Genomic DNA, 11,726 nt, shown 5'->3' on the forward strand with positions numbered 1-11,726 from the left:
CTAGCACTGAGGAGAAAACACACATAGGAAAAAAGAAGGCCATGTCTCACTTCCAAATTAAAAAAAGACATTTCTACATGTTTCCATAACCCACAGACTGCTGCCATTTGAGGCCAGCCCCCTCCAAGTTTCCCTCTTTGTCTCATGTCGTTGCTAAATCTAGGCCACTGTCAGCAGTCCTTTTCATTCACCGAGGCCGTCCCCACACCCCACAGATGCAGAGATTCTCTGGAGACATGTGTACTCTGGTATCAAACAATGCAACTCATGTTTGATTTTGGATAACCTTGCACTGCTGAATAAAATAACCCTTGAGAAAGAAGCAATAAAAGCTCTGTAAGAAAAATGACTCATGTTTCCAAGCTGTCTAAAGTGATCACTTATCCCAACAAATGGTAATTCTTTCAAGACACAGTGGGCATGCACCATACTTATAAAAGTCTGGGAGAAAAGCCTTGCAAATCATTTTTTTTTAATTCGTGTTAAAATGTATCAAAAGAATATTTCTGGTAGGGTGTACCAGACAGGGTATGCTTGAAAACAAAAACCACATGGAAGTGAAAGCCAAGGTGCTTTGGCCCAGGGAGGCAGCAGGGTGGGGTGGGGGAGGGGTCCCTGCAGAACATCCAAGCTTATTGTTTATGTACTTGTTTATGTGTCTCTAATTGTTTTCCCTTTTCTTCCCCCACTTGTTAGAGTGCAAAGATGTGAACAAAGTGGCTTATTGCCCACTGGTGCTGAAGTTCAAGTTCTGTAGTCGAGCATACTTCAGACAGATGTGTTGTAAGACCTGCCAAGGACACTGACCCACGGAAAGCCAGAGAGAGCGCCTTGTCATTTCATCGTGGAAATGTATCCATCACAGAGAGCCACCCAGAGGAAGAGGATTGATGTCCTTGCAAATGCATTACCCTGTGGAAAACGTAACCACTGGTCAGCCCTAGCTGACAGGATTTCAATATTATTTTAACTTCTGTGAAGTGGGATTTATTGATCCAAAGTGCTGGACACGGTAGTAGGAGGGAATGCCAGATTGGAGAGATCCAAACAACACAGGGAGACTTGCTTACTGTGGAACCTTTGTGTTCTTTCGAGTAAATCCAATAGCCTGTTTACCTCCTTGGACCATTAAGATAATTTTTATTATGGACTTAGCAATGACACTGAATCCGTTTGTGTTTAAAACTGTTTAAAATGTAGCTGTTTTGACTTGGTCAACTATTGAAGTAAAGAAGATTCAGAAATCTTAAGTCATAGCTTAAAAATATTTACTATACTTTATCTCACTACAACAGCACCACAATTTAAATTCTAAAATGGGCTTTGAACTGTAATTTAAGGAACAATTATAAATCAGAAGTAATGAAAGTTTGTATTATTTTTCTTCATTCCACTTAATTTCCTTAGGAATAATCCCCCTGTTCTGAACACTGCTGTGAGCCATATATAAACTATATTAAACTGAACAACAATGAAGGACTTAGTTTAAAGCAGTGCATCAGTTACTGCGGCTGTGCAAGTCTATAAATTCACTGCTCAAAGACTGTGGCCAACTTGCCATTGTGCAAGTGAAGCTGAGATTTCCATTAAAACTTTAAGAGAAAAATATGTCAATTTCATGCAGAAGCAGACCTGGGGTATGGTAGAGACTGAAGTACCAGGCCTTTTGCTGCCAGCACACAGGCTGCCTCAGTTCTCATTTGAGTCACCCCAACTCACTCGTGTTTACATCCTCTCCAGCCACAGACCGGCTTCTGCCCTGTTGGATCGTTGCATATGCATGCTGAGCTTGCTGAGATGATACCATGCAAAAGACAGACTGGCTCGGTGACAACCAGGCAGACCCTTTTGCTGACAATTATGATGGGTTCCAGATGTCCCTTCTTTGATATGGCAGAGGGGCATTTATTTATATGAGAGCAAGTGTGTGTGTGTGTGTGGGCGCTTTTGAGTGTGTGGGTAGATGAGTGTGCTTGCACATAGATGTGCTATTTCTGTGAGTTCTAAGGTAGGCAAGGGACAATAACCAAAGAAGAAAAACTCATGAAGACTAGAGATCATAAAGCATCATTTTAATAGTCACCTAACCAAGGATTTTGTATTTTTTATGGATACTCTGAATGTCAATTAAATGTGAAACCCAGTTTCTTGGGTAGCTCAAATTCTAGAATCAAATCCACCTAAATTAAATTGACTAGTTCACATTTTCCCTGTCCACAAGTTTCACATCACGCTCATTAAAAAGATTTGACAGTGAGATTTTTTAAGAAGAGAAACAAAAAGAGGGTACTTGCTTATATGAATATGTTGTACTTGAACACTTGCAGCAGGATCTTGACGAATGTGTTTTGTGTCCAAAACACGAGTGCACCATGCGACACCAACACCTCAAACTGAAACCAAATGGCTACTTTGCAAGATACTCCTTGCAGCTAAAGAGTGTGCGTGACTTAAACCCTCACTGTGCTCTGAAACGACGTGTCAGGTGTATCATACACCGTGACCTAAGAATGGTTGGTTAGGTTTTTCAGAAAGGAAGAGAAACTCATACTCTTCAAAAACCAACCTAAACGTCAGGTTTGCTGTGGACAGGCAGCCTGGGACGTTTATTGCTCGGCATGCCCAGTCATGGTCGTCTGTGTCTCCTTGCCTGCTTTCTCTCTCAACACCACAGCTCACGTCCCTGAGTTTCCAGAGGGGGCTGTTGACAGTGGACGAGAGTGGCCAGTGCATCTCTCTCTGCTGCCTTGGAAGACAGCCCAGGTGCCACCTCAGCCAATCAGTGAAGGGCAGGCAGCCCGCAAGCACTGACTTCCTTTGGTCCCTTGCAAAGAGCAGTTAACTCGGTGCTAACGTGCCTGGTGAAATAAAATAAACCAACAAAGGACAGGTGGTTTCTGTGGCACCTTTTAGACATAGGTTTGCTGTCAGGATTTGCTTTTTTCCAACGTAAATACCAGCTTATGTTTTTATTTCAAGAAGATTTCTTACATTGCTGACTAGAGGCTCCTTTCCCCCTCACCCAGGAACTAACATTGTAAGGGCCGTAACCCTGGGCCCCCTGCAGCTCCCCAGCTGGTGCAGCGGCAAGGCCAGGGGGCAGAGAGCACCTGGAAACAGCATCAGATTACTTTCTGGAAAGATCCAAGCACAGAATATACAACAGGACTAAGCTTTCGATTGGCTTCGAATTTATACCTGACTGAGAAAGTCATATTCCATATCACATCACAACATTGCTGCTGCTCTCTCATCCATCACCTGGCTGCATGATGCCCTGTTCCTAAATATTAACAATAGGATTGTCTATGGAGGCTGAGCCACCCTGGCAGGCCCTCCAAAAGGAGTGAGCTATGTGGGCTACTTAGAGAAGCCTAAGGAAACTGGTACCCCATGACTGAGAGCAGTATCTGCCACTGCGTAGAGACCCACCAAAAAAGGCAAGGTAAGCGTAGCCAGCTGACTCCCTGAACAGTCCATTTCATTAGGAATTTTATTATTTGAGTGAATGTCACATAGGTATCCTTAATAATACAGAATGAAATTACCTTTGTATTATTGTGATTAGTTGTTGCTTATTTTATATTCAGTATTAATGTGGTACACTGTTACTTTTTTTTTTTTGCTTTGTAAATTATATTCTAATTTATTGCCATGTTTCCTAACACTTGTTCTACATTCAGTCTCCTGCTTGTAATGAAAATGAAAAAGTCATTGTAACACTTGATGGAGTGAAATTCCACACCAGGCACAGATTTTTTTAACATAGATAATTTAGTAAAAATAAAAATTCAGCTTGTAAGAATGATTCAGATGGAAGTTGTCTATTCCCTGAAAAGCTGGTATTAAACTCACAGTAGGAGAACGCTCTCCCTTGCAATACCATACTGCAGTGAAAGTGAAATGGAAGCGTTTGTCACGTCTGACTCTTTGCAACCTTATGGACTGTAGCCCGCCAGGCTCCTTTGTCCATGGGATTCTCCAGGCGAGAATACTGGAATGGGTAACTGTTCCCTTCTCCAGGGGATCTTCCCAACCCAGGGATCAAACCCAGGTCTCCTGCACTACAGACAAATTCTTTACCATCTGTCACCAAGGAAGCCCCTACATTGTCTAAATTTTCCAGGAAGTGTCTGGATTGAGATAACTTGCTGCATTCTTTTTTCTTTTTTTGGCCACACTGCGAAGAATGCAGGATGTTAGTTCCCTGACCGAGGATCGAACCCGCACCCCCAGCAGTGGAAGCTCAGAGTCTCAACTGCTGGACTGCCAGGGAAGTCCCACTTGTTGCCTTCTTATTACCCTCCTCACGATTACACCTACTTGTATGTCAGTAACATCTAAATGCAGGCCTCGGTTATTTCTGGTGGGCTATATCCCCAGATGCCACCAGCCGGCTGCTCTAAGGCCAGAAGGGAAGTCAGGTTGGCTCCTGCCGCGTAACTTTAGTCACACGGCCCACAACTCTTCTGCCCTCTCCTTTTTGCCTTACATGTAAGCTCTTTAGCATAGACACAAGGTATTTCATTGGAGAAAGGGTGCTGAACAAAGAGTTTATGCTTGAAGGGTTTTTCTATTCATATTCGACTAGGAACAAGGAACATGATAAGCATACTTTGCTACCTTCAGATGTTTCCTCTTAGGCTGAGCCACTTTGCTGAACTGGGGGACCCTATCATATGGAAAGGCAACAGTTAATAGGAAGCTTAGCAGCTATTAAGTTGTCCCTCCTGCATGCTTAGCTATTTCAGTACTTTCATAATGACAACTTCATCAATTATATTAAAAGATGTGCACTGTCCAAAACATGTTTGTGCTTTAAGCCACTCACTCCCATATCCCTACCCTACACATTCAATTGTATACGTTAGAGGGAATCAAATAAGGTGATTAGATAGTCCTGGGGGGTGCTTCCTGAAAGTCATCTTAGTAGCTGAAAACACGTGAAGTATTGTGAATGCTCAGTTAATAAGAAGACCCTGGCACCAACTATTTCAACCTCCCACTGCATCTGCAAAGATTAATTCTGCTACTATGGGTCAGGGAGGGGGAATATCAACCAAGAAATGTCTTGCTTTAGCTTTGATTCCTCAGATTCAAATCTGTCTTTTCATCTACAGTTGTTTTCAAGCTTCTGGTTAAATGTTTCTCTCCTTGTGAAATACCTCACTGTCACTATCTTGCCTAGGGTACTGATCCCAAGGACAGTCTGCCTTTCTAAAGATTTTGCCACTGCTGGAGGAGCAGTGGGACCCTTCAGCCTTATGCTCCAAGAGGCCAGGTGACATTTTTTTCAAGTAAATTAGGAAGAAATTTGGGTATTGATCTTGGTAACGAAAATAACGTGAATTTGTGTGGCAAGAGTAAGATTCATTCCTTTTAAAAGAAGGGAAAAGAAATGTAATTCAGGGAGGAAAAAAAAAAAAAAGTCATAGCCCAGAAGGACTGGAAAATTCTAAATAAGTGGTCACAGAAAAGAGATCACTCACTGAATTTAGAAAGTTATATTATTTTTGCAATTCTGTCTCATTCATATCATCAGAATGTGTGGACTAAACTAACACATGGTTTTAAAAAAAGCAGCTGTTCACAATGGTTTTGTGCCTTAGACTTCAAAACCTCAGGCTGGAACTTAAAAGGAAAATGGTCTCTTCTCCCGTTTCTTTCTCAGAGGGTTATTTCTAGCCTCGTTCATCCCTCATTTCATCCACAGATGATATCTGAGGCCAGAAATGGAACAGTGGTTTGAGGGCTGGCTCGGCTCTGTGGAGCAAACCAAGGTTATGCCTATATTGTCTCTTGGTCAGTGGCTTTTCTTAGCACTCTGAAAGCCTTGAACTCTACAGGTGCTTCTTAAATTTTTGACTTGGATACCTTACCTTACCAAGAGGTTTCACATAAAGAGGGGCAAGGCCTCCTAGAATTCAGAGTGCTTCTTCAGGTCAGTGGCTCAAAAGTTGGTGGCCTCCACCAGCCCAAGACTGATGTAGTTCTTGGGAGGCCTGCTCTGTGGCCCTGGCAAGGGCAGTTGTGGATAGCAGGTTACCGTATGGGCTCACAGAGCAGCAATTATAAGATGACGCCCCTGAAATCCCAAGCAAACATGGCCACAGGAAGTTCCATTCCAGGCCAGGTGTGCCCACTGTGTCTGGAGACTGGCATTAGCCATGGGCATTCATTGCTGAGGCCCTATTGTGACCAGGTTCTGTGCTAGGCGCTTCGCTTATGCTGTCCCGTGGAATGTTCTCTCAACAAATCTGTGAGGACAACACTGTCAATCCCCATTTACAGATGCCAAAACTGAGGCTCAGAGAGGTTGAGTAAGTTACAAATAGTCACAGGCCAGTGAGGAAATGTCACTTCTTTGGCACCTGACCCACCTCTGGGACAAGGAAGCTCCTCTACCAAAGAGAAAACGACTCACCAGGCCAGAGGCAATGGGGTCCTACTTCCTGGGAAGCAGTGGGCCCGAGGCCATGGGCGGGGCCTCAGGGGTCACCGAAGGGTGAACTTTGGGCTCCTGTCTGGTAGGTGGTGGTGTTCACTCTGAAAATTCCTATGTCTGGTGACAAAATTACAGGTGGGGACCAGAAGTGGTTTCCGAGCCTGTGGTTAGAGTTCGTGGGAAGAGGAGGAGAAGGAAGGTCAAAGACATTGGAGGATGTGGCGGCAGCCAAGCAACGCAAAGGCTGTCACCGCTCCTGAGGCGTCCTGTTTGGAACCACGGAGCCTGTCCCTGCCTGACAGCCCCCCACGCCATTTCTAGATGAGCCAGATGGCCTTGCTGACCCGCATCCACTCAGTTGGAGCAGAATGAGTCCCGTGTTGGCTTTGGGGTAAGTTCTGAAGAAGGATGGTGGTGTTTCAGTGTGTTTCAGTCAGAGCAGGACCATAGGGACTGGAAAGCCCAGGCCATGGGGCTGCTGCCAGAAAGCACATTCTTTGACCTTCTGTGGTGGGTCCACAGAGTGGAACCAGGTGTTCTTTTAGCCCATGCCAGAATGTATTGGCTGTCCGACTGGCCACCTGCCTCCACCCCACCGACAGGGCTTTGGCTGGCCCCCTACCAAACAGCTGTGCTGGGGGCCACAGGTGGCCGCCCACGCTTGTGCCCAGGCCAGCAGCTGCATCGGCCTGACTCAGCCTAGCGAGAGGGACCTCATGCGCCTCTGCCCTCCACCCAGCTCCTCCCTCAGCCAGGCCACTCAACAGGCTGCGGAGAAGGAAAACCGAAGTGTACATAGACTAAGGACTTGCTTCTGTGGTCCAAAGGCAAGCAAAAAGCATGCTGTTCTCTTCCCCTTCTTTCAATATCATCAACTTCGGTATTTTATTTTTAACCATTCAAATCCAATATAAATGAATCAGCATGTAGTTCCTGTTTGTTGCTTATGTTGTTGTTAAAATAAAAAAACCTCCTGATGCTTTGTATCTATACAAATATAAAGGCAAAGGAGGATGACATCCAAGTTAAAAGAGATAATATGTACTTATTAGCTAGATAGTAATAAGCATGGCTTGATATTTTTAAAAAACACTCCCAGAAATTACTAAAATGTGAGTTTGAATTAAAATGGGTAGGGGAAAAAAAAGTTCTCACAGCTGACCTAAATGCAATAAAGACAAATTTAAGAGCTTTAAACTTTGAAAGAGAGAAAAAGTAAAACTGAGAAACTAAATACATTTTATTTTGAGATTTAAAAGAGGAAGTGTATGTTGAAGTTATGAAACAAGATAATAACCTGGAACAGCCACATTTAGCTTTCAGGATTTTCTGAATGCAGGCTGGGTCAGGAAGACGTTGTTATTTACTGTGCCCAGGAGCCAAGTCCCCACCAACGTGGGAAGCTCCTGCTGAAGGGAAGGAGGAGGGGCCCCACTGTTTCATTTTTTCCCGTATTTAATCTCAACTGCAGAAACCGCATGTACCAGCTATCTCCTATGTCTGGCTTTTAAAATCAATACATTAGAATTTAACTCTCCAAATGAGTGCTGTTCCCTTCCATGTAAGCACTGGAGATCACTCTGTACTCATCCTAAGAGCAAAATCATCACTCAAAGCGGTCTTAAAATTGCTTGTTTAGACTATCTCCCCAAGTAAGATGGATTTGATTTTCACAAAATTTCAAAACCAGATCTGATGAGTAATTTGCATATAATCATTTTGGCTACAAATATCTTCTGTCTTACAAATTGACCCCAGGTGATACCACAAAAACAACTCCAAATACGCTTTGAGCAAGTGACTTTTTTGAAGGATTTCACTCATTTGGATGCAAAAGTGCTGGTGTTTTGTCTAAAAATTATTGGCATTACTTTATAATACAATTTAAGACTGACATAATACATGCTTTTGCTAAATGTCCCTATTTCCAATTCTAAAATTAGCTGAAACCTGGACCACCTAACCTGATGTGTTATCTATTAGGGAGAAGAAAGACCTCTCTGACCTCTTAGAACTGAGTTAACTCTTAAATACAGGAAGCAGAACCACCTCTCAGACCCTGGAGGTTAGCATACAGCTGTCCTTTCAGGATTCCCTTCCAGAGGGCTAATTAACCAAGGTCTATCAGCACCGCTAGCGAAGCTGCCGCCAAGTGCGCAAGACTGGGTGCTCTGCTTCCTCACCATAGGGATGTGCCACAAGTTTACACAACTGTCTGTGTGTTGCATTCCTGCAGCTCAAGTCATTTCCCATTTTCTTAAATGATAATTCCAAAATGAGCCTTGTCCTCTGAACTGAATTGGCTGCATGTGGGGCTGACAAGCCAGCACTGAGTGTCTTCGCCCTTAGTCTGCCTCCCTCCTAGAGTTTTCAAGGAAGTTGTTAATGATGTGTAAACAGATACTCAAACATATGGGGTCGACTGCTACTGTAAGGAATTCCAAGTGGTCTTTTGAAGAAGATAGTTACTCCCTTATTTATTTAACTTTGAAGTGTGAATTTTTACCATGAGTTTTTTTTATATATAAAACAGATACCCATGTAAATATCAAGACACAAACCAAAAAAATTTTTTCCCAAGATTTTTGCTGGAACATGCCTTAAAATTCACAATTTTTGTATCTTCTTTCCCACCCTCCCCCACCCCCACCAAAGTCTGGAAAATTCCATGGACAGAGGAGCCTGGCGGGCTATAGTCCATGGGGTCACAAAGAGGAGAACATGACTGGGCACACAACACTCCACTTCCCCACCCCCAAAGAGCCAGGTCATTTTAAATTCATACCCTCTCTTTCCAAACAGCTTCAAAAAGGCTCCTTGGGTGGCCAGGAATTCTTGTTCCTCAAAATTAGTGATGACAGCTATGGTCAGGGACACTTTTGGAGTCCACTGTCACTCCAAATCAAAAAGAAAACTTCACTTTAAACCTGCTTACAGTCTCCCCTCCCCCCCACCACCAAGAGTCTAACCAAATGGATCTTTTTCATCCAGTTCATGGTAATTAAGTTGCTGATAATTGCCTAGGAGAAAAGCTCTGACAAGACAGATGGGATCCCTTTAAGAAGTGTATGAAGAAAATAATAAGTGATAGTGTATTTATTTAATGTAATATGTTTTATAAAAATAAGGGGTGCTGAGAAATTAGAATTCTTTCCTGCACTGTTGAAGACATTTAATTTGATTTTTTTTTTTTTTTTTTTGCTTTAGGCAAAAAAGTAAGTATCAGCTTTGTTTATTTTGTTTTATTTTGAAAATTTTCATGCATATGCAAAGAGCTGAGAGACTTGTTTAACTACTCAGCCTTCTTCACCCAAGTTCTGGCAGTTATCAACACATGACTAGTCTTTTTTCCATCTATACTCCTCTACTGTGGATTATTTAAGCAAAATTATTTCATCATTAAATATTTTAGAATATGGCCCTAAAAGATAAAGACTTTGAAAAGAGACCAGACTACTATTTTATAAACACTTATATTTTCATTGTGAAATTGCATTTGCTCTTTTTAAAACTGTTGTCCTCAAACTTAAGAAAGTAAAAAAACTGTATATGCCACTTAATGAGCACATACTGTATGCTCTATTCCAGGTCAGGTCGTATTAGTAGGGGCTTTCTGTCCATTATCTTATCATAATAATTATTGATTTTATCAAAGAGGAAACTGAGGCTGAGAGAGGTTGAGAGACTCATCCGCTGGCATGTCGTGCCCAGCAGGACTGTAGAAAACCAGGATTTATGAGAAAACAATTCTGTTACTGCCAGTGCCAATGCCTTCTTTGTTGCAAATCACATTTAGGAAGAGGAACATCCAACATCCCTCTTTGCTTGTTGGTCCCAGAAGAGTGGTCCAAAAACAAGGAACTCATGGAGAAAACAATCTCCCTCCTCTGGACCTTCTGGACCATGGGTGCTTCCAGACTGCGCTTCGTAAGACAGTGTTGCCTTCCTGTAACTGCCTTGTTGCTGCAAATGATTTCATCCATATTTTTTTTTACAATCAGTGAGTCAAAAGCTCCCCTAGTTAATGAAACTTCTCTCAAATTCCAACTCCACTGCAAAATTTCTGACTGTAACCATACGTAATTAACTGTAGCAAGTTCAGTGGTGTCATTGAAAGCTTTCTGTAGGGAAGTGTTGTGATGTTTGCAAATAGCTTTCAAAGAATTGATTTTTTTAAATGGGGCAGTTTTAGAGAGAGAACAACAATAAAGCAAATATAGCAAATGTTAATAATTGGTAAATATAGGTGATGGGTAAATAGGAAGAATGTTCATCCCCACAGAATGTGTGTGCCTGTGTGCATGTATTGCATGTGTGTACATGTATATGTGTGTTCATGTGCGTGTGTGTGTGTGTGTATGTTTAGAGAACATGAGAAGGAATGAGCAATGGCTTATTGATATCTCAGTTAAAAAAAAGAAAACTTAGTGAATTAATCTTTCCTACCCTTTTTCATCCTTCTAAGTAGGAAACCAAGTGAAAAGCAGGACTTGGAATCACAAGTCTTTCATGTAAGGAGTAGCCAGAGAGGAAAGCAACTGGGCTAAAACCCAATTCTGAGTCTTGGTCCAAAAATGAGTTTTTTGTTTTTTTTTTTTTCAAAAATGAGTTTTTCTCAAGTTGGAGCAGCGGTTCCCAGACTTTCAGATTTCATGGACCAGTAAAATTTCAAACTACTTTGAAGACAGATGTAGAGTGGCTAATTTTTTGCTCTGCCAAGCAAAGACATTTTTCTAAAATCTATCCTTTCTAAGAGAAAGTATATTTGAACACTAAAAACATGAATACATTTTTCTTTACTGGAAGTTACTATCTTATTCTTATTTTTCCATTTAACCTCCTTTTCAACTAAGAAGGCTTTTAACTGCACCTATACAACACTAATGACTGGGCTTCTCTGGGGTGGCTCAAACTGTAAAGGATCCTCCTGCAATACGGGAAACCTGGGTTCGATCCTTGGGTTGGGAAGATCCTCTGGAGAAGGAAATGGCAACCCACTCCAGTATTCTTGCCTGGAGAATCCCCATGGATGGAGGAGCCTGGTGGGCTGAAGTCCATGGGGTCACAAAGAGTCGGACGCAGCTGAGCAACTAAACACAACACACATACAACACTGAGGGCTTCCCTGGTGGCTCAGTTGGTAAAGAATCTGCCTGCGATGCAGGAGACTTGGGTTCAATCCCTGGGTCAGGAAGATCCCCTGAAGAAGGAAATGGCAACCCACTCCAGTATTCTTGCCTGGGAAATCCTATGGACAGAGGAGCCTAGCTGTCCGTGGGGT

At 42.5% G+C, this 11,726-nt stretch overlaps 1 protein-coding gene across 4 annotated transcripts in view; it reads left to right on the forward strand.

Annotated features, from left to right (window-relative positions):
* ADAMTS6 (ADAM metallopeptidase with thrombospondin type 1 motif 6) overlaps positions 1–3,811 on the forward strand; it is a 283,064-nt gene extending 279,253 nt beyond the window's left edge. For all 4 annotated transcript variants that reach the window (XM_043488472.1, XM_043488474.1, XM_043488471.1 and 1 more), the window contains one exon: positions 697–3,811. In XM_043488472.1, the coding sequence (XP_043344407.1) occupies positions 697–806 (110 nt within the window). In that variant the 3' untranslated portion in view covers positions 807–3,811. The remainder of the gene's footprint in view (positions 1–696) is intronic.
* Positions 3,812–11,726: the final 7,915 nt, after the last annotated feature.

Source organism: Cervus canadensis, chromosome 16 (genome assembly GCF_019320065.1).
Source record: "Cervus canadensis isolate Bull #8, Minnesota chromosome 16, ASM1932006v1, whole genome shotgun sequence".
Taxonomy (NCBI): domain Eukaryota; kingdom Metazoa; phylum Chordata; class Mammalia; order Artiodactyla; family Cervidae; genus Cervus; species Cervus canadensis.